A 23,213-nucleotide genomic window follows, 5' to 3' on the forward strand; every position below is an offset into this window, starting at 1 on the left:
AGGAGGAAGTCTACAGTTGATGTGGAGAAAGTTTTCTCTCTTCCGCTTTCTAGTTTCAGAGTGATAGTCTGACTTTTTTTTAAACTGGAACACACAGAGTCCCAAACTGTCTTTGAAACCAGAAGGGTAAATATTCTCCAAACAAAAGTAAATTGTCAGTGCTGTCTCTCACCCCAGAGTGTTATTCTTTGTGTCTCAAGTGTGTTTGTTCGTTTTATCCGGACAGCTCATTTCCTTGCTTGTTATCATTTCCCAACAGTGGAGAAATCCTGGATTAAATGCACGTTTTCCCAGCCTTTAATGACCATTGTTTTTTTGATGACTTACTTGACTGAATGATTTTATTTCCTCACTTTCTGCACAGACACTGGATTATGCTGCACACACACACCACACAAGCCCACCATGTCACATTTATCTGTAGGTCCCCTTTGTCTTTTACATACATTAGTTTTCTCAGCTGGGTATTTGCCCCTCTAGAACTTCTTTTAACCTGCCCTAGGGAATGTGTGTTGTAGTTCCGTGTGACTCCTTTCTCTTTTAAATTCTGATCTAAGACAGCTTTCAGTTCTTCCACAGCAGGGGGTAAAAGTGTCAGTCTTCAGCTTTCTGGAAAGAAAACTAAGAAAAGGCAGGCCGAGGGCATTTTTCAGTGTTGGTCACGAGTGTGGTTGTGCCAGGTGCTCACAAGTAAAGTGGAATGGTGGCCTAGGAAGTAGCACCTCAAGGGGCCTTCAACTTTCAGTAGGTAGACTGAAAACTAGGAACTGAGGCACCAGGGTGGCTCAGTCGATTAAGTGTCTGCCTTAGGCTCAGGCGATGATACCAGGGTCCTGGAATCAAGCCCCACATTGGGCTTCCTACTCAGCGGGGAGCCTGCTTCTCTTTCTCCTCCCCAATCCAGCTCTTTCTTGCTTTCTCTCTCTCTCCCTCTCTCAAATAAATAAATAAATAAATAAAATCTGAACAACAATAACAACTAGGAATTGTTTTCCTTTGAGTGTAACAACTGGGTTTATCATACATGCTAGCTTAATCATCTATTGAGATTCTCAATATTTATTCTCCCTCAATGTATTTGAGGAACATGGAGACCTCCATCTCAGCTGAATGAAAGCACGGTCATTATTTCCATCTAGGAGGGGCCTGTGGGTAGACATGAGATCCTAAGCAGAAAACAAGTTGGCAGTGGAGTCTAAAAAATCTTCCATTTGATTCCTCTATTCATAGATACACCGTGAGGGGCTAGGATGTGGGCGACATTGTTCCTCAGTAGTACCTGTAGGCCTTGAGAGTTGTTGATACACAACAACTCTTTTGTACTTAAGCCCAATCCTGTGGATTTTTGGCTAACATGGTGAAATAATTACTCACTTTTCTGGGAAACCGGAATTACTCTGTAGTGAAATATAATGTTTCCACCTTAATGCCTCTCTTCTCACAGTTTTCTTTCTCTGAATAAGTGTCTCTGAAGGGGAAACACACACATAACATATTTGTAAACATAGAAAACATATAAAAGAAAATAGTTTCAAGTGCTTAGAAAAATAAACCCCTTGCTGTTTTACACAGCAGCACTTTACTAAGCTGCTGAGAAAGAAGATGAACAAATATCTTATCATCCTTATAAGGACCATTTCCTCATTGTCTGTGTGTAAGCTCAGGTAATTATCAGGTGATCTACGTTCCAGGAGGTACCCAGGCAGTAATGCTGATTGTTATAGGGCTTGAGAAGCTGTTGGTTTTTGGATTTTTTAAGTTTCGAATTCTTCTAGAATAAGTATTTTTTTAAAAAATGACAGCTAAGGGCACCTGGGTGGCTCAGTGGGTTAAGCTTCTACCTTCAGTTCAGGTCATGATCTCAGGGTTGGATTGGGTCAGGTTGGGTCCCACATCAGGCTTTCTGCTACCTCCTCTCTCTCTCTCTCTCTCTCTCTCTCTCTGCCTGCCTCTCTGCCTACTTGTGATCTCTCTCTGTTAAATAAATAAATAAAATCTTAAAAAAAAAAAAAGCTATTTTTTTTTTTTTTTTTTTAATAGCTAAGAATGCCTCTCAGGAAACCATGTTAAGAGATCTTCAAGAAAAAATCAATCAGCAAGAGAATTCCTTGACTTTAGAAAAACTGAAGCTTGCCTTGGCTGATTTGGAAAAGCAGCGAGATTGCTCTCAGGACCTTTTGAAGAAAAGGGAGCATCACATTGAACAACTGAATGAGAAGTTAAGCAAAATAGAGAAAGAGTCCGAAGCTTTACTGCTTGCTTTGGAGTTAAAAAAGAAAGAATATGAAGAACTGAAAGAAGAGAAGACTCTGTTTGCTCGTTGGAAAAGTGAAAATGAACAACTTTTAAGTCAGCTGGAGTCAGAAAAGGGAAGCTTGCAAAGTAAAATTAATCACTTGGAAACTTGTCTCAAGACACAACAAATAAAAAGTCATGAATACAATGAGAAAGTAAGAACATTGGAGATGGAAAGTGAAAATCTCAGTGTTGAGATCAGAAACCTTCACAATGTGATAGACAGCAAGACTCTGGAGGTGGAGAGACAGAAACAAGCTTACGCTGACTTGCAACAGAAAGCTGAGTTCTCTGATCAGAAACACAATAAGGAAATAGAGAACATGTGCTTGAAGATTTCTGAGCTTACTGGGCAAGTGCATGATCTTGAACACAAGCTTCAGTTACTGTCAAGTGAAGTCATAGACAAAGACCAGCGTTACCAAGACTTGCAGGCTGAATATGAGAACCTCCAGGATCTGGTAAAATCCAAAGATTCTTCTCTTGTGACAAATGAGGCTCTAAACAGAAGTCTTTTGGCTTTTGAACAGCAGCCTGCAATGAATAATTCCTTTGCAATAACTGGAGAGCAAGGAAGCATGCCTTCAGAGAGGAGCAAATGCCATCTAGAAGCAGACCCAAGTCCAAAAAGTTCAGCCGTCTTACAAAATCGAGTAATGTCTCTCGAGTTTTCATTAGAGTCTCAAAAGCAGATGACCTCGGATCTACAAAAGCAGTGTGAAGAGCTGGTGCAGATCAGAGGAGAAATAGAAGAAAATCTCATTAAAGCAGAGCAGATGCATCAAAGTTTTGTGGCTGAAACAAGTCAACGCATTAGTAAGTTACAGGAAGACACTTCTGTTCATCAGAATGCTTTTACTGAAACTTTAGCAGCCCTGGAGAACAAAGAAAGAGAGTTCCAACTTTTGAATGAAAAATTAGAAACTGAGCAAGCAGAGATTCAAGAATTGAAAAAGAGTAACCATTTACTTCAAGACTCTCTAAAGGAGTTACAACTTTTGTCTGAAACCCTGAGCTCAGAGAAAAAGGAAATGAGTTCCACCATTTCTTTAAACAGAAAGGAAATTGAAGATCTGGCCCAGGAGAATGCGACTCTCAAGGAAATTAATGCAACCTTAAATCAAGAGAAGATTAACTTACTCCAAAAAAGTGAGAGTTTTGCAAACTGTATAGATGAGAGAGACAAAAGCATTTCAGAGTTATCCAATCAGTACAAACAAGAAAGACTTATTTTACAACAAAGATGTGAAGAAACAGGGCACGCATTGGAGGATCTTAGTGAAAAATATAATGCAGCTCAAGCAAAGAACTCTCAGTTAGAATGCTTGCTAAATGAGTGCACTATTGCTTGTGAAAATAGACAAAAGGAACTGGAACATCTAAAGGAAACATTTGCAAGGGAACAGCAAGCCTTTGTAACAAAATTAGCATTAGCTGAAGAAACAAACCAGAATCTAGTACTGGAGTTGGGGGCGGTGCGGCATGATCTGTCATCAGAGATTGCAGATATCCAAAACAATTCCAAGAGTGAGGCGGACGGTTTAAAGCAAGAAATCATGACTTTAAAGGAAGAACAAAGTAAGATGCAAAAGGAACTTAATGCCTTACTACAAGAGAATGAGCACCTGGTGACGTTAATGAAGACGAAGCAAGAGCACCAGATTCCAGAATCAGAACCAGTTAGCGACGCGGTGGAAGGAGTGAGTGAGATAAATAAATGTCATGTTCAACTTCCGATGGATCAAGAAGTTAAAGATCCTTCTCTAGACTGTCAGAACGCACAGTTGGTACAATTAGAAGCTAAGGGAATTAGGGAATTAAAACTTCGGGAAGGTGAGAAGGAAAAGGAATGCCTACTGCATGAACTATGCACAATTAGAATGGAATTAGAAACCGGAAATTTGCAACCAGACGCTCAGTCACCAGAACCTAGTGGCCCTAAAGACTGTGACGTAGGCACAGAAGAAAAGTATATGTCAGTGCTTCATGAATTGTCAGCAAGTCAAAATGACAACGCACATCTCCTGTGCTCTCTACAAACAGCAATGAGCAAGCTGAGCGAGCTAGAGAAGATGTGTGAGATGCTGCGGGTTGAAAAGCTCGAGCTAATGTCTGAGCTTGATGATTCAAGATCAGAATGTATTACAGCAACTCATAAAATGGCAGAGGAGATGGAGAAACTAGTAAATGAAGTTAAAATACTAAACAACGAAAATGGCCTTCTCCAAGGGGAGTTGGTGAAAGAAATGGCAGAAGATGAGTCTTATGAACAACAAAGTGAGCGGAAACGTGCATCCTTAAATCCCTTGGGTGACAGTAATTGCTATGAGCATTTGACATTGTCAAATAAAGAAGTTCAAATGCACTTCGCTGAATTACAGGAGAAATTCTCATCTTTACAAAACGAACACAAAATTTTACATGATCAGCACTGTCAAGTGAGCTCTAAGATGTCAGAGCTACAGTCTTATGTGGACACATTAAAGGCTGAAAATTCGATCTTGTCAACAAGTCTGAGAAGCTTCCAAGGTGACTTGGTAAAGGAGGAGATGCCAGGACCCGAGGAAGGGCATTTTCTGTCATTATCATTCTCTTGTGTGACTGACAGCCCTAGCCTTACACGTTTGGGGGAATCCTCTTTTTGCAAAGACATTTTAGACCAGACAGGAGAAACATCACTTTTGAATAATTTAGATGGGACTATTTCAGCAAACCAGTCTAATGTAGAGGAACGATCTTGCTGCAGTCCGGGGGAGGAGAATCTGACCAAGAAAGAAATTCTGTCTGCCCCAGCGAGGAGTGTTGAAGAACTTGAAACCCTCTGTCAGATGTACGTGCAATCCCTCAAAGAGCTAGAAGAGAAAATTGAAAGTCAGGAGATTATGAAAAATAAGGAAATTAAAGAGCTCGAACAAATATTAAGTTCTGAAAGGGAAGAGCTTGACTGTCTCAGGAAGCAGTATTTGTCAGAAAATGAACAGTGGCAACAGAAGCTGACAAGCGTGACCATGGAGATGGAGTCCAAGTTGGCAGCAGAAAAGAAGCAGACTGAACACCTGTCATTTGAGCTTGAAATAGCACGACTCCAGCTACAAGGTCTGGACTTGAGTTCTCGGTCTTTGCTCGGCACTGACATAGAAGATGTAAGTATCTGGGATTTACATGATGTTTCTCTAGATACATGCCCAGTAGGCACTCGAGAAATGTTTGTTCAATTGAAGTCTACATTAAATCAAACTTAAAATATTTTTAGAATTCAGGGGTATAAAAACAAAATATACCAAAGGTTGTTTTTTGTTTTCAATTTGTTTTTTGTTTTTTAACAAACTTCAACCTTTAGAAAAATAAGTAAGCCTGATTGGGGCAGGGTGTATGAGTGTGAATTTCTATGATTCCACTCAAATATTACTCTATAGGAAATTACTGAAGATGTTTTTTAAAGCCTGGAGAAAATTCTATTATGGAGTCAGAAAGTCATCTTCAGGACATATATGTATTTTCACTCTGTCAGTTAATGGACCACAGTTAAATACTAAATTAAAACTTATGGATGACTATGTGATACGAATTTTAAGTTTTCTTGCCCTTTTCATACCATTTTATTGTTACAGAGTTAAAGTCATAAAAGTAAGTGCAGTTTATTACATATTACTGAATAATTTTCTTATCAACTTGCTCTGGTACAAGTCTATGATTTGTTAACTGGGATATCATTTAACTAGGGACATCTCTTTCTTTATGGAAGGTCAAATTGTTCACTCATAACTTCTGCCCTTTCTGGTCTACCAGCTAAACTAGTAATGTTGTACAGTCTACAAGTCTCACTTGATTCCCTCTGTCTGCCTCAGTAAGGTAGAGAGGGCAGGTGGTGATCTAATAGTCGTAGTGGGCACAGCAGAAGATCCCCATTTTACAGATGAGGAGAAGGTGAGGTCCAGACATGTAGTTTATCCAAGTATATGAATAGTTAGTCCTTGGGCTGAGGATCTGGTCATGAAAACTTCCGTCAGTGAAGAATATCGTAAATGCTGAAGATGGAAATTGAACATTTTATATGGAAATTGTTAGCCTCTTAGTTGAGAATCATGAAAAGAAATTTTATATTTAGGCTACCAAGAATATTTCTAGCTAGAAAAAATTATGACGTTTAAATATGTTACAATTTAGAGGTGCCTGGGTGGCTCAGGGGGTTAAAGCCCCTTCAGCTCAGGTCATGATCCCAGAGTCCTGGGATCGAGGCTTGCTTTGGGCTCAGCGGGGAACCTGCTTCTCCCACTCTCCCACCTGCCTCTCTGCCTACCTGTGATCTCTCTCTGTCAAATAAATAAATAAAATCTTTAAAAAAAAATAGATATGTTACAATTTAGATGATCAGATAACTAATTTGGAGGATTTGTCTTCATGATAAATACCTTACCCAGAGCCGTGCCTGTGGAAAACACTGACTGTTTGTTTAATTGTGTTGGATATTTGATGGAGAGAGGAGAATGGGGTGAGAAATATGCCATTTGAGGAGATGTGTTCAGCAGAGGCAAGAAACCAGTTTTTCTATAAAGTAATAATTAAGCATATTTATTCTATTTTGGTTCCTCTTGAAAAATAAAATGAGTTTTCATTGTGTATAACAACTACAGGCTCTTCGGGGTGGAAACAGTAGCTGTGATGTAAAAGAATCAGAAGAATATACTTTGGAAACTCAAGAGAGAACACCAAAGCGTGACATTCATCAGATTTGTGAAGAAGGTGTTCAGCAGGACCTCAGTCGGGAGATGGAAAAAATAACCAAGACCAGTCCAGTCAGATTCACAGGAGAAGAATGGTCTAGGGAACAGTCTCCAGAAACCCCAGCAGAAGACAAAACCCAGGGCTGTTTAGAATGCATTTCTCAATTGTCACTTTCTGGTCCTAATGCTCCGGTTCCTGTGGATTTTCTAGAGAATCAGGTCACCATTCAGAATCTTCAGCTGCAGGTAAAAGAGTCATCAAATGAGAATTTGAGGTTACTTCACGTCATAGAGGAACGTGACAAAAAAGTTGAAAGTTTATTAAATGAAATAAAAGAGTTAGACTCAAAACTCGATTTTCAGGAAGCACAAATAACCACCAAGACGGAAGCATGTGTAGAATTAGAAAAAATAGTTGGGAAACTCAAGAAAGAAAAATCAGACTTAAGGGAAAGATTGGAATCTTTTGCTTGTGACAACCAGGAATTACACCAGAGAACAGAAAGTTTGGAAGGCCTCAATTCTAATTTAGAAACAGGCACAGATAAAAGGTCACATGCAGTTATTGAAGATAACGTGGCTGACGTGAACGACAACTGGAGAGAGCGATTTCTTGATGCGGAAAAGGAGCTAAAGAGGATCCAGTTTGAGAAAGGTAACATGGAGCATCACGCCCTCTCTGTGGAAGCCAACTTAGAGACAGTTCAGACAGAGAAGCTATACTTAGAAAAAGACAATGAAAGTAAGCAGAAAGTTATAACCCGCCTTGAAGAAGAACTCTCTGTGGTCACCAATGAGAGAAACCAGCTTCATGGAGAGTTAGATACTTTGTCAAAAGAAAATAAAGAACTGGATCTAATGTCTGAAAAGATGAAGGAGAAAATATGTGAGCTTGAATCTCATCAAGATGAATGTCTCCATCACATTGACATGGCTGAAGCTGAGCTAAAGGACAAAGCACAGCTCATTCAGACGTTGTCCTCCAACGTCACCGAGCTCTCGGAAGAGAACACTCGTCTCCAGGAGCAGCTGCAGAGTTTGGAAAAGGACTCACAGGCTCTGACTTTGGTAAAAAGTGAGCTGGAAATCCAAATTGAGCAACTGAATAAAGAGAAAGAATCACTTGCAGGGGAATCTGAAAGCCTGCAGACCAGACTGCATGAATCAGAACATGAAAAGCTGACCATCGCCAAGGCCCTGGAGGATGCACTGATGGAGAAAGGTGAGGTTGCAGTGAGGCTGAGCTCAACACAGGAGGAAGTGCACCAGCTAAGAAAAGGCATTGAGAAGCTGAGGGTCCGCATTGAGGCTGATGACAAAAAGCAGCTCCATGTCCTAGAGAAACTGAGAGCGAGCGAGCGTAAGAGTGATTCGCTTCAGGATAAAGTGGAGAACCTTGAAAGAGAACTGCAGATGTCAGAGGAAAACCAAGAGCTGGTGATTCTTGATGCTGAGAATTCCAAAGCAGAGGTGGAAGCCCTAAAGACACAAATGGAATTGATGACCAAAACCCTGAAAGATCTAGAACTAGACCTTGGCACAGTCAAGTTCGAAAAAGAAAATCTGATAAAACAACTACAAGAAAAACAAGGTCAAGTGTCTGAATTAGACACATTACTCTCTTCACTGAAAAGTCGGTTAGAAGAAGAAGAGAAAGAAAAAATAGAGACGAGAGAAGAATCCAAAGCTGCATTGGAGATGCTCCAAACACAATTGAAAGAGCTAAATGAGGAAGTAATAGCCTTGTGTCATGACCAGGAGATCCAGAAGGTCGAAGAACAGAGTATGGACACCTCGGGGCAGAAAATACATCAGCTGAGGAATAGCATTGAAAAGCTGAAAGTCCGCCTAGAAGCTGATGAAAAGGAGCAGCTCCAGGTCTTAGGAAAACTGAAGGAAAGTGAGCATCATGCTGACTTGCTTAAGGATAGAGTCGAGAAACTTGAAAGAGAACTAGAGATATCAGGGAAAAACCAAGAGCGCATGATTCTTGAGGCTGAGAATTCCAAAGCAGAGGTGGGGACTCTAAAAGCAAAAATAGAGGAGATGGCCCAAAACCTGAGAGATCTGGAATTAGATCTTGTTCATGTCAGGTCAGAAAAAGAAAATATGATAGAAGAATTACAGAAGGAGCAAGGACGGGTATCCGAATTGGAAATATTAAAGTCTTCCTTTGAAAATCTATTGCAAGAAAAAGAGCAAGAAAAGGTACAAATGAGAGAAGACTCTAAAATTGCCGTGGAGATGCTTCAAACACAAGTAAAGGAGCTAAATCAGAAAGTTGAAGCGTTGGGTCATGACCAAGATGCCTGGAAGGCCCAAGCACAGAATCTGCACAGTCAAGTAGATGCTCTTGAACTCGAGAAGGCTCAGTTGCTGCAAGACCTTGACGAGGTCAAGAATAACTACCTCAATGTGCAGTCTTCTGCGAATGGCCTCCTTCAACAAGTAGAAGACGGCAAACATAAGCTAGAGAAGAAGGAGGAAGAAATCAGCCTACTGAAAAATCAAATTCAAGACCGAGAGCAACTCACCTCCAAACTGGCCCAGGTAGAGGGAGAGCAGCAGCTTTGGAAGAAGCAAAAAGGGGAGCTGGAAAATCTGCTGGTGGAATTGGAGCAGAAGAGCCAAGGGCTGCAAGCCAAAAATGACACTTTGCAGGACACCTTAGAAGCACTGCAGAGATCTCACAAGGATCTGGAGAAAGAGCTTGAGTTGACAAAAATAGAAAACATGTCCTTTGTTGAAAAAGTAAGTGGCTTAACCTGTCTATATTTGCATATGTAGTCACGAGGGAGGGAAATCCGCTGTGTGGATTAGATTTCTTTCTGGGCCGTGTTTGCAGCATTGGACCAGACTCTGTAAAGGTTTTAAGTTCGTGGGGCCTTGAACTTCGGGGACAGAGAGCAGGCTGGAACAGCTGTGACTCTTGGCTTTTGGCACATATTTACATGGGACTCTTCTATGGGTTAGCCCAGGTTTTCAGTGTGGCACCTGGACACAGGCAGAAGCTTTGGGTTAGGCCCAGTTCCTGGTTCTAATTATAGTTCTCTCTTTACAGTACATTAGTGTCGTAGCTTCCCAATACCTGGCTGGGAACTTTTGCCAAGGAGTCTGTAACAGTTACTAGTGAGGATCAGGAGGGACCCCCATGGCCCCTGCACTGCATTTTTGCCTTTAGGAGAAGGTACTATTAAAGGTGCCCATATAACGGTAACCAGCAGAAGTCTCATCCTCCTAGGGTAGGTCTTGGGGATATTGTGCTTTCAGCCCCTCTTACGCCTTCTCTTTGTGCAACCTCCTGTTTTGTCAGCTCGTAGTTAAAGAGGAAAATCTGCCATCGAGGGCCTCGATTAGTAATGAAAAATTAAGTTTTTGTCCTCTAGGCTTCCATACTGATCTAGAAAAGTGCTTCAAATTCAGTTTTTACTGGGCAAATATTAAAAGAAAAAAGGAGTCTCCAGAAAATGGGATCAATCATAACCCTATAATATTTTCCAGGAATTTCAAGTTTTGACACAGCTTCGAGAGACGGTAGTTACGATAGAGATCATTTGGCAAATTCTGCCAGCCTCTTTCAACGTCAAGGGCAAACGCCAATGGTGAGGCTTTGACTGGTTTTGACTAATCCTAGGCATATTCCTGGCAGATTAGTATGGTATCAGGGGATTAGTAGAGATCCCAGAACTGATAAAAATATAAGACGCTACCTCATACAATGGTCTCTACTATTTTTGTTTAATACAAATTAATACCTTTATGAAGGATTTTAAGACTTAGTAATATTATCTTTCTTTGTCATTGCTTCCCTTATTTCTGTCTTTTATTAAATCTTGGCTGAGAAGAAAAGGTAAGCTTGCCAGAAGGTTTTGAGGATAGGAGCTGAGTGGATTTGTGAAGGGAGGAGTAGCCCGGTTCCATTTTATTTCTGAAGGTGAAAGGAAATGTTTCGAGTGTGTTGTACCAGAGTGACTCATTTGTGCAAAAATGACAACCCCAAACAGATCCTAACGAAAGATGAAATTCCAGGTAAAGGCGATGACTGGGAAGGAAACCGAGCTGCAGAGGGAAATGCACGAGATGGTGCAGAAAACCACAGAGCTGAAAGAAGAATTTACCAGGGAGAGAAATAGGCTAACTGAGGAATTAAATATAATGTCGGAGGACATAAAGAGCAGCAAGGTAAGTCTCTCTGTGACGTGTTTGTGATGCTCTGATAAGGCAGTGTGCACCCTCTCCCTCTTTGTTTTTGTAAGACCTAGAATGTACCAGACTGTTTTTTAAGCTTTTGAAAAAAATAGCCCCGCACTTAGGTCATGATGAGACCTGCACTCATCTTCACCCTCCAGCCCTATCAGGAGCCCTGAAAGAGCCCCAAGCAGCTTTGGCAAAATATTCCAATATTTTTAACTGAAGGCAAGCCGGGTTCTATGTTAACTCACATCAGAAATAGATTTCCTGCAGCTTTCAACAGATTTATCGGCTCTTCTAGCCTGCCTCAGATGAGGAGCCAGAATGTTGCCAGAGACAGATGCCCTGATCTTGCTAAGAATGGCAAAGTCACGGGAAGTCACAGGGAAACGTAAAGCTGGAACAGTCTTTGGATGTTATTTTACGGCAGGGTTCCTGGGGCAGATCTGTAGCATCTGGGCTGCCACTCCTCACTGCTATTTGCAGAGCAGACGTTGCTGATTCATGCCCTCTCCTCTTCCTGAATCTCTTCACACTGAGTCCCCACGGAGCAACTACCGTGCACACAGAGCTGGCAGGTGCAATGAAACCTGTTTGCCAAACCTGGTTAAACGGTGAACACTCGCATATCCGTGATGTCCTCATGCACGTTCATCCCCAGGAAATACTTAGCACAGGGTAATGAGACCATTGGGATTGTGACCCCGAAAGATCCCAAAGAGTTGAGACGTAAGAGCCTGCGTAAGGAGTTGGGGAAATTGGTCCTTTAAATGTGGTATTTAATGAAAATTGAAAAGGTTTGGCATCTCAGCACATAACTCATAGAATTTTCTGGCAGTGCTGCATGGAAGGAGTTTGTACGAATGATATTTGAGTATGGCACCTGCTGGAATTTCCTTTGGTACTGAGCTGGTTGGGAGTACCCCAACTTGAATCTGGCTTACGGCTCTACTAGAAGGCAAAGCGAGGTGTTTAGGCTCGGTCCGTAGTGCTGGGCTAACTGCACTCAGAGAGCTTACAGTCTAGACACACAATACATCATAACATAGGAGCTGTAGGAGAGAAGCTTAATCTCTCAAGTGCCATAAATCAATCAACATGATTCTTTATGGCAAACTTATTGGGAAGTGGGTTGTGTGGGGTAGAGACTAACCTAATTTAGTAGGGAGGTCAGAGAACGTAACCTGCAGGATGTGGAGTCAGCTCTGCAAGGAACAGCGCAGAAGAAGGAAGCTTCTAGGTCTAGAGAACAATCTTAGTTTTTTTTTTTTTTTTTTTTTTTTTATCCTAAGAAAGTGAAAGGAAGCCATTGTGAGATAGAAAATGATATGAAAAAAGACTGGATAAGGAAGGTCATCACAATGAATTAGAACAAAATCTAAAGGGATGGCAAATATGTGAGGCTAGAGTTTAAAGGGGAAGGTTTAAGGTGGCTGGTTCGGAATATAGGTAGTACTTACAAATTGGGGGGAATGGTAAAAAATACTGTTGGAGAAGAGAAAGCGGTTTGGTGCAGAGCCCCCAGCCTGCGAGATAAGATGGAGGAAGAGGAGCCAGCAGAGAGAATGAGAAGGCATGAGGAGACGAGCCAGGAGTGGAGGCTGCCTCAGGGAGGGAGGAGTGGTCAGCAGCGTCACATACTACAGAGCTTGGACCGGGTGAAGAGTACTCCTTGGGTTTGCAGTGTGGAGGCTGCTGAGGCCATGGAAAACGATCTGTGGAGGAGAAGGTGGGCTATAACCAGGCTGGAGGGCTTGAGTCAGTGGAGAGGAACAAGTGGACACCATGTGTATAGACACACGGATAGAAGCGGTCATTTGGGACCACGCACGGAGAACACAGGGGCTTCTGGCGCTGGAGTCTTGCCTGTCTCACACAGTGTAGGGAGAGAGGAGCAGAAGAGGTGAGGGCATTTGGAAGGAAATTGTCACCATGACAGAACATAGAATCAAGCCTGGTCAAGGAAAAAAATGTAAGTCTGGAGGGGCTTCAGTGGCAGTGGGAGTGGTAGGGGCGCTGTTGATGATGTCAAGGAATTACCGCACTGCAAGCACTTCAGTAAATGAGGCTGGAAGCCTAGGAGGTTATGGTCTAGACTGGTTCAGCTCAAAGTGGGTTCTCAGAGAGTCTGTGGTCCCAGTGGATATCCGTACCTTGGGGCTGGTTGGGCTGCAACAGAAGAAATTGTCATGGGAGGTGAAGTCACAGTTTCAAGTGAGTCCATCATTAAGGGTTGTAGCACTATTCTATACAAATTTTGTCTTATCTGTAAATTCTTTTTTTCTTTTTCTCTTTTCAGTACTCCGTATTTCCTAAAACTGTATATCCAGGTTCTTAATTATTTTAGCATGATTTTTTTTTTTTTTTTTTTTTTTTTTTCCATTAGGGTCAATTGAAGGAGCTCATGCTAGAAAATAGTGAATTAAAGAAGAGTTTAGATTGCATACACAAGGACCAGATGGAAAAGGAAGAGAAAGTGCGAGAAGAAATAGCTGAGTATCAACTACAGCTGCAGGAAGCTGAAAAGAAACACCAGACTCTGCTTCTGGATATAAACAAACAGGTAAAAACGTGGGGATTGTTTCCTGGAGGAGCCGCAGAGTGTTGTGTTGACCATGGTAATGAGGCATTTTTTGCAAGGTCATGTTCTGCAGGATTGTGTTATACAGTCTTCTGTCTCATCACGTTACCTGCACTGTCTTCCCTGGTTACCTCACAGGTCTTACTTTACAATGTGAGCTTTTAAAATATATTTACTTCCATCTTGGAATAGGTTAATAGCAGGGTCCCAAGGACTATTTGAAATGGTCCTTGGGACAGCAGTTTTCTTTAGTTTGTTTTCTAGCTGAGAAATTTTTTTAGCTGAGCCTCCTGACTAAAGTAACATTTTTCCTTCTTAGTACGAAATGGAAATCCAGACATACCGGGAGAAACTGTCTTCTCAGGAAGAATGTCTCAGCTCGCAGAAGGCCGAGGTAGATCTCTTAAAGTCCAGCAAAGAAGAACTCAATAATTCTTTGAAAGCTACCACTAAGATTTTAGAAGAATTGAAGAAAACCCAGGTATGTTCCTTTTTTATTACTTCATGACTTAGAATGATTTGTACAGGTAATGGTGGTTTCCATCACATGGAATTAATGTTTTCATTTTAATTGTTACGACATTTTTCTTGGTAGTCAAAAACAAGCGCATCACTTCTCTGCTGAGTTATTATTTAAAAATCAGCAGATGATCGCGGTCTCACAGCTTGAATAAACGTTATGCATTGCTCAGTGAATCCTCTCAAATTAGAGGATGGTAAAAGACTTTCTCAAGATGGATATGAAGAGCCTGATGATAGCAGAGTAGGGCAGCCCTCTCCAGCTGTAGACAATAATTTTGTGGGTAATTCCGAAGTCTTGCTTGATTGGTCTCCAAGTTCACTGCTGTCACCAAGCCCACTTTTTCCGTGGCTCGTGTGGAGATGAAGGTGCACCAGAGCACTTGGTCATGCACTCGTCCGTGTATACTCACCTCTTATCTCCACACAAGGATCGTAAAACTTTCTCCTTTCCAAAAAAGAAAGAGGTGAACTGTACTCTTGGGATTGTTTAGTTATAGGTGGTGCTACAGTAATTCTACTTCTTAGAAAGAGGTGTTTTGATTCCTACCGATATTTTTCATAAGATGAATATCATCCAAGATGTATAAAAATGAACCTGGAAGATAAATACCTATAAAGGTCTTTACTTAAAGGTGATTTAAATTGCAAAAATTATGATGTCGTATATTCAATACATTGAAACAGAAAAATAGGGGCAAACTTCTTAAGTCTGTAGCTCTTAAGTAATTCTCAAGTTGAAGGAAATATACCAACAAAATACAAAGTAGGAAAAGTCAAGATAACATTCATGGTCACTAATGTTCTGCTACTATGAAATGAAACATGATAGGTCTCATAACAGAAGAGTTTCAGTCTACTTTTTTGTTTACTCACTTTCTGCCTTTAAAAAACTGAGGTTTTTTATATAGTTTGGTATATAGTGATATTTTAGTTTCAGGTATGCTTTCTGCTTGTCTGATCTTTGACAGTTCTATTGTGGGGAATGTCTGTGTCTTACACATACTGTGTGCAAAATGGCTCATTGTGAGGTGAGCCCATTCAGATTGCATAATTTTAATGAGCACTGTTGAAATGGAATTAAATGGATCTCTAATCCAATTAATGTTGGACTCAGAAATAAAAATCCTGAAAAATGCAGATTTACTGCAACACTGCTAATATTATTCCAAAATGAAATAGACAAAGAATGAAATCTACTTGCAGTGTGAATGGGATGCCCAGTTCTTTTTTTTTTTTCTCTTAAACTTAAATAGTTCAGTTTGCCTTTGTATGTTCATGATCTCTTAACAGCAAACTCTGGGAGTTAGTTTGTTTTAGAAGCCTGCTTTTTTTTAATATCACATAATACAAGGCATATGCCATAGATCACATAATATCCCAGCAAGGTATGGGGCAATACTTCATTATCAAATTCATATTTCTGCAACAAAATGTATGATTATGCTTACAAGGTGGGATAAATAAAGACTATATATAAATACCTCTGTATCTGTTCAGGTGAGGTTTTTCCTCTAAATCATTGTCTGAGCTTTCTGGAATATGCAGATGTGGTTAAGGAATCCTGAACTTGTACTCCTGAGAAGTGTATTATTCTATCATTCTCCTACCATTCTATTCACTTTCTATTTGAGCAACTGTAGAACTTAAGTTTGTATCATGAGCCATAAAATTATTTGGCCTTCACTTGGTGTCACCAACACAAATGCCATCTTGGGTATTGAAATTATACAAAGGCACGGACTACAAATGGAAATAGTTCTATCCTCGAGAATTTTTTTTTAAGATTTTTTTTTTTGAGAGAGAGAAAGAGTGAGCACACAGAGGGAAGGGGCAGAGGGAGAGGTGACAGAGAATCTCCAGCAGACTCTGCTTTGAGTGGGGAGTATAATGCAGGGCTTCGATCTCATGACCCAGAGATCAGGACCTGGGCTGAAACCCAAGAGTCAGCCACTCAACTGACTGCACCACTAGGCCCCTCAATCATTGAGAAGTTTTGACCCACCAAAAATATGCCCATGTATCTCCCACCCTAGCCCTAAGGTGTGATTCCCATTGGGTGAACCCCCAGACATGGTGGGCTCCTTAGGAACCAAGATTTATGCTTGCTGCCACTCAGAAAGTGACAAAACCACAGTGTCTACTGGGGAGACCTAGGAAATTGAATAGAGAAGATGAATCATTTTTATTTTGAACATCATAATTCTTAAATTTACAATATATGATCCTTAATTATACCTCATGATTATTTTTTCATATACTCATAAAAAATTAATTCAAGGTTTTAAATTCAAGGTTTTGTTTCGTAGGCGGACAATGTAAAATATGCAAATCAGTTGAAGAAGGAAAATGAACGTGCCCAGGGGAAAATAAAATTGTTAATCAAATCCTGTAAACAGCTGGAAGAGGAAAAGGAGATGTTGCAGAAAGAGCTGTCTAAGCTTGAAGCTGCACAAGAGAAACAGAAGACAGGTAGGCGTTAATTGGGCACATCCATGAGCCAAAACCCTTTTCTGCTAGTGAAACCATACACGAATGGTATGTAGACACAGAGATGTTTTTAGTGCTGTGTGTTCTTTTTGTTTTGTTTTTAGGTTTAGTTATTTAGTTTTATTTATTTTTTCTTATGTTCAGTTAGCCAGCATATAGTAAGTACATCGTTTTTTGAGGTAGTGTGATAATTCATTAGTTGCATATAACACCCAGCACTCATCACACTAGTGTAGTTTTCCTTTACTGCGTGTTGATGTCCATTTTCCAGTTTCTGAATTTTCTGTGCAGCTTGGGGTCACAGGATTAGTAGGATTCAGAATGAAGTCTGCAGTTTGAAATAGAATTATTGTGTCTTCTGTTCTATAGAACATATGAAAAACTGGTAGCACATTTTGCAAATGAGCTGTTCCAAGAAGAGTTGTTCATGTGGATGTCCATTTATGAAGTTCCTATGTCAAAGGCAGATTGACATTCTGTGCTGGCATTGGTCATTTTTCAATAGCCGATTCTGGCTGTCCTTGGCCCATCTTTGTGGGTCCACTAAATGGAAGGCTTAAGGACTGTAGGTTTGGGTGGCAGGTAAAATAAAAAAGAAATCACAGCTATCCTTGTCACTCTTTTCCACTTATGTCTGCGGAGTAGAATGCTCTCACTGTGTGGGAAGATGGTGCCAAGCCTAGTATGAGGGGCTTTTCTGGACCACAGCTTCACAGGGTGGGTCAGTGGTCTTCCCTGCTTCGAAGAGTACTTGGAGTAAACTGTGGATCCAGGGGGTTTTTCCAGTGGATTTGGTGCCAACCATGGCCAGCTACAAGTTGATCAGGACTCCTGGCTTCCTCTTCATGAGGTCCCCAAAATATCTTGAAGTTCCTTCACTTGCCAGGAAGTGACATTCTTTACTTACCTGGTGTGGCTGCTAAAAACTCTGTAAGCAGGGTATCAGCCCAACATTTCCAAGGGGCTTTATGGCTCCACATTTCATAAAGTCAACCTTAGTTCCTTAATGCTGTTTGGTCATACCTGAGTCTGCATGGCTCTCAAATAAGAAATTCCAGTCAAAGCTTTGGTAAAATAACTGAAATTTTCAATGGTGCACTGTTACAAGGAGAACAGATTCTTATTGAACTTCTGCAAATAACTATGACTGCCATGGAAGAAAGAATACTTACTGAGACCTTTCGAATTTTAGAAGGTTCAGGTAGAGAGAAAAGTTAAATGCTTCAATTTGTTTACAAATGAATACTTCATCATGTTTTTTGTTAAGCCATAGATATCTTAAGAGGAATTTCTCTTAATCCAGAAGAATAGACAGTAGAGACCAGCAATGTCTCCGACAGCGCCGCAGCCCTGTGCTTGTCCTTTTAGTTCCTTTAGTCCCGCGTTACTGACCCTTGTCTAGTTTGAATGCGACTTTTAGTTCTGGAAATTCTTACTCATTTTAGTTTTGATCTTAAAGATATCAAATATCTGTTTTGTCCTAAAAGTCCTTTATATGAACTTCCTTGAAGATGAAACTCATTTTGCAGGACAGGAAGAACAATTGTAAGTGACAACAACTCAGAATGGACATGGTTAAAGAGCTGATGAGATGAGAGTTTACAGTATAGCTGGCAAGGAAATCAGGTTATTTCTGTGACATATAACACTTCAGTAATTAAAATATCAAGTGAGGACCTTATTAAAACTTTAGGAATTGCATACAACCTCTAGAATAGTTACAGCATTTACCCAAGTGTAACATAAGGTTTATCCCCTGTTTAGCAGTACTTCCTGAGTAACTTAGCATATCAAGATAAAGTCCTAATGAGTTAAAGGGACTTCATTTACAATTTAAATCTTGTGAAAATTTGTTAAACCTTAGAAAGTTTTAAAGCACATGCCTAAATAGGATTAGCCATGCTAAAGACCTGATATAGGCAAAACCTAGAAACTGGTTTTTTTGGACAAGTGTTTACATTTTTTTCTTAATAGCAAATCAATTTTTTTAAAGATTTTATTTATTTATTTGACAGAGAGAGAGATCACAAGTAGGCAGAGAGAAAGGCGGGGGTGGGGGCGGGGAAGCAGGCTCCCTGCTGAGCAGAGAGCCCAATGTGGGGCTCCATCCCAGGACCCTGAGATCATGACCTGAGCTGAAGGTAGACACTTAACCAACTGAGCCACCCAGGTGCCCCTGAAACATTTTTGAACAGAGAGATCGCAGACTTATGCCAGCATACTTTAAAATCTGTTTATTTCAATCTTAGTCCGTCCTGACCACATCTAAAACTCTGTTACAAGGTCTTCCCTCCATAAACCTTCTACAGCTTTCCTTTGGTTTCTGATTTTGCACCAACCCATTTCTTTCCAAACACCCATCTCATTTAGTACAACATTACCTTATTTTACCTTCAGCAAAAATGCATTCCCACTCCTTACAACTTTCTTACATATCTTCTACTTTTCTACATACAGAGTTGTTTCCCTTATTTCCACCAGTCTTAGTTACAGTTAGCAGAATTATGCACTCTTTAGAAACCTTAATCTCTAGTGAAAGCTAAAGAGTAGTGAACTGTTGCACCAGAATTCTTTAGATGGCAAATTTGTGAATCAGTTAAGCACAAAACATATTTAACGGCAGATTTAAATATCCTTGGTTTCTTTGCAGTAAGAAGTCAAAAGCACCATCCTATGTCTAGTAATTAACGACTTAGCACTTTATCCTATTTGGAAAAGACCTAGATGTCCAATAAATTCAATTCCATTTATCATCCAAGCAAAATTTTTAAGTTTTAGTTTACCAAAGATTTTGGAAAGCTATCTTAACAATCACCCAAGAAGACTTTGAGACAATTATCTAGAGGGCAGGGAAAGGGATCCTGGTTCAGGAGCTCATCAGCTCCAGAGAAGCAGACGCCATATTTTCCCGCCAACAAGGGGGAGAAGGCAGTCCATGTCAGGCCAGACAGGAAATTTCCCAGAAATAAAGGGAGTTTCGGCAGCTGCTTGTTAATATTCCTTAAAGTCCCTGGCTGAAGGATGCCTGGGATCATGACCCGAGTGGAAGGCAGACGCTTAACTGACTGAGCCACCCAGACGTGCCCCCCACAAACGTAAGGATGAGAGCTCCTGTTATTTTACATCCTGTTTCTGTCTGGATCAGTTTTCCTGTGGGCTGTCCGAGCTGCTAAATCAGGTTCTCCCCACACATGCCACTGAGAAGCAGCAGGAGCACCGTGTTCCTGCAGACTCAGCTGACTCAGGCCCTGGGTCAGAGGAGGACGGTCGTCCCCATGCTTCTTGACTGGCTCATCCTTGTCCAGAGCTCATCCCTGTTGCTGCTGCCGATGCCCCTGGGCAGGGCCTCCCTGGTAAGCTTTGCTTCCTCACAGCCTTTGGGCTCATCTACTTGTGTTACAAATATCCTACTTTGGTCCTTCCTATTAGCACAAAAATCGGACTCGAGGGGGCAGAGTTTGGGCTACCTGAAGCCAAGAATCGATATACGGGAACTGGGCAGGGTGCCCGGGAGTCCCGACCACGACTGTGTAAATGACCTGGACAGTGGGTAGGGCTCAGGGCACCCTCGGAGGGCCATTCGACCCCGAAGGTGGCCCATTCCGGTTCACCTAAAGTGCTTAATTTTCCAGGAGACGATTTGACCCCATAGTCTCCTGAGAATCCCTTCTCAAAACTTTTGAGCATATGGTCTAAGACAGTAGGTTTGGAAGAACTTCCACCCATGATGACCAGGGGCTCTCTTGTCTACCCTGTGTGTTCCCTCCCGGTGTCGTTGGCGTGAAGACAGATAAAGGGTGGGTGTCCCTCCAGAGGAGAGACCAGTCAGATGCCCATCTGTCCACCCTCCGAGAGGACACCTGGGTGCCTCTTAGCCAAAGTGAGTCCGTATAAACCCCAGAGTGGTGCCCCAAGGGCTTGCCGTAGACCCTATGAGGTCACTATAGAAACAGGTTAGGGCCCACTCGGACTACGCAGGCTTCTGGGGACACTAAGTGTGCCCACCTGTGGAGCCACAGACTCAGTCCCCGACAAGCAGGGCAAACTGCACATTCACTCCTGCATTCACTCCACAAGTTCTTACATTCCCCCCACACCCTGCCCCAGAGGCCCTGATCTGTGGAATTCCCTTCCTTTCAGAAATTCCTTCTTGTCCCCACTTTCGGGGCATTCCTGACCTGAGGGGCCCTTCCTCTCCCCCCACCCCCCCAGGGAGGCCCGACCTGTGAGACTTCTAAGGGGTCTCTGGGAGATGGTCAGTCTCCCCTTCCACCCCGACGGGTGGGCCTGACTGGGTCCTGGGGTCCCAGGCCTCACCGGAATCCGACGTGGGGACCAGGTCGTCACCTGCCAGGTCTCCTTTGAGTCTGGTGGGAACAGCAGGGTGTGGCGCGCCTGAGGCGACTGGGCGGGAGGGAGGCTGCCGGAAATCAGGCCGTGCGCCTTCTCCTTTACGACCTCGCTCGCTCCCTGCCCCGCCAGTGCCGCAAACTGCAAACTGGTAGCAACAATGGGCCAGTGTGGTTGGGTTTCCAGGGCAGGGAACCACGTGTTAGGGAACCTGGACTGGGTCCCGATGGAAGAACCAAGTGGCCCTCGGAGACCTTGGAGGATGGGAGGTTTGCTTAACACCGATGGGCTCGGAGGAGACCGTTCTCTAAAAGTCTGAGCCCCGAGCACTCGCAGGGAGGGGAATTTATACCCTTCTACTTCCGTATCCTTGGTCGTTTTAGTGCACGCAGGGAATGGGGTAGGGAAGAAGAACCCAGAAGGGCTTTGAAATAGGGGCTGGAATTGCCTTGCTGGTTTGGTCGGCCAGTTTAGACCACAGTTTTCCCCTTATCACCGCCTTTGAAGCAGCTCTCAAGCACTTGTCCACCAGATCCTCTTGAAAATGGTTTTCAGAGCTGTTTTCTACTTGTCTTGTCACTATCCTCTTCCATTTCCCAAAGCTATTCCAACAGACTTCCTAGTCTTTACCAACTTTTATTTTTTACTCACTTATGCTGAAAAGAATGAACAGGGGAGATTGAGGATGTGATCCATTAACTCATCTGATCTCCTATGAACTGCAAGGAAGTTTTGATGGGGTGGCTGGGATACGAGTTTGAGATTTTGATGGACTTTATTTAAGCTGTCTTAATGAAAGTCATTTAACCTACTAGAATACGTACTTGATATGATCCCTCCCAAACAAGAGTTGTTTGATCTATAAGAACACACATACATATACTTTCCCACTTCTCTTAAGCGAAAATCTAAGATCAAATCTAAGGTTATCTGCTTTATCATTCTATAGTTAGAGAAACGTCAAGTGGTCTACAGTGTGTCTCTGTTTTTGACAGGTACTGCTGTGGATTCTAACGCAGAGGAATTAATGGCAGAGATCAAAGAACTGAAAGAAACTCTTGAAGAGAAAAACAAGGAGGCCGATGAGTACCTGGACAAGTACTGCTCCCTGCTCATCAGCCACGAGAAGTTAGAGAAAGCCAAAGAGATGTTGGAGACACAAGTTGCTCGTCTGAGTTCACGGTCTAAACTTAATCTCCAGAATTCTCCTTTGCTAAATTCCGTTGTTTCAGAAGACTCTCCAGCCCCTTCTGCTACTGAAAAGAAGTTGTCATCCAGCCAAAATAAAACTTCAGGCAAAAGACAAAGGTCCACTGGGATTCGGGAAGATGGAGGAGGCACAGCGCCTTCTACCCCAGAGACATTTTCTAAAAAGAGTAGGAAAGCAGTCAAAAGTGGTATTCACCCCACAGAGGACACCAGAGACACTGAGTTTGAGCCAGAAGGACTTCCAGAAGTTGTAAAGAAAGGTAGGTATAATTTAAAAGCAAAATTATGTGTGTTCTTTTGAAATTCCCTGTAAAAGTCCACATATGAAAAAGAAGCATTTATGTTTTAGATTATTGTGCAACAGAACTAAATGACCTTCAGAAACAATAGTCCGCCTTTAAACTGGTAAGGTATATTTTTCTTTCTGCATGAGAAAAGGACTAGGACCTAATTACTCATGTTTGCAACACGAAACGTGCTAGTAGATTTCAGAAATGCCTATTCAAAATCTCTTCGGACTTTGATGTTTCTGTGCTGAAAATCCCCAAATCGAGGACACTCTTTAAGCTTTTCCACCTTTAATCTAGGTCTCACCCAGGTAGGAGGCGAGCTAGGGGATGTGAGACACCACTTTTTGTTTTTTTTAATTTAAACCTAGTGATCGATCCTTCAAGTGTGGCCCAGGGACCCTGGCCAGTCTGGGAATGGTTTGTTACTGGTCTTTGTCCAAAAAAAAAAAAAAAAAAAAAAAAATCAAGAGTAAGAGTTGGGACATTTTCATTATAATTTGACCTGGTAACAACATGCAAAACACATTTTGAGTTTTCTCTTGGTTCTTTCTTGTTGTGTTATAC

General features: G+C 41.8%; 1 protein-coding gene across 3 annotated transcripts in view; it reads left to right on the forward strand.

Moving 5' to 3' along the window:
• Positions 1-23,213, forward strand: part of CENPF (centromere protein F) — a 61,923-nt gene that overhangs the window by 32,928 nt on the left and 5,782 nt on the right. For all 3 annotated transcript variants that reach the window (XM_045071898.1, XM_045071900.1, XM_045071899.1), the window contains exons 12-18: positions 2,041-5,438; positions 6,930-9,770; positions 11,049-11,201; positions 13,597-13,773; positions 14,111-14,272; positions 16,620-16,782; positions 22,146-22,619. In XM_045071898.1, coding sequence (XP_044927833.1) covers positions 2,041-5,438; positions 6,930-9,770; positions 11,049-11,201; positions 13,597-13,773; positions 14,111-14,272; positions 16,620-16,782; positions 22,146-22,619 — 7,368 coding nt within the window. The remainder of the gene's footprint in view (positions 1-2,040; positions 5,439-6,929; positions 9,771-11,048; positions 11,202-13,596; positions 13,774-14,110; positions 14,273-16,619; positions 16,783-22,145; positions 22,620-23,213) is intronic.

This window comes from Mustela putorius, unplaced genomic scaffold (genome assembly GCF_011764305.1).
Source record: "Mustela putorius furo isolate JIRA1106 unplaced genomic scaffold, ASM1176430v1.1 tig00003993_pilon_pilon_pilon, whole genome shotgun sequence".
In the NCBI taxonomy this organism is placed as follows: Eukaryota; Metazoa; Chordata; class Mammalia; order Carnivora; family Mustelidae; genus Mustela; species Mustela putorius.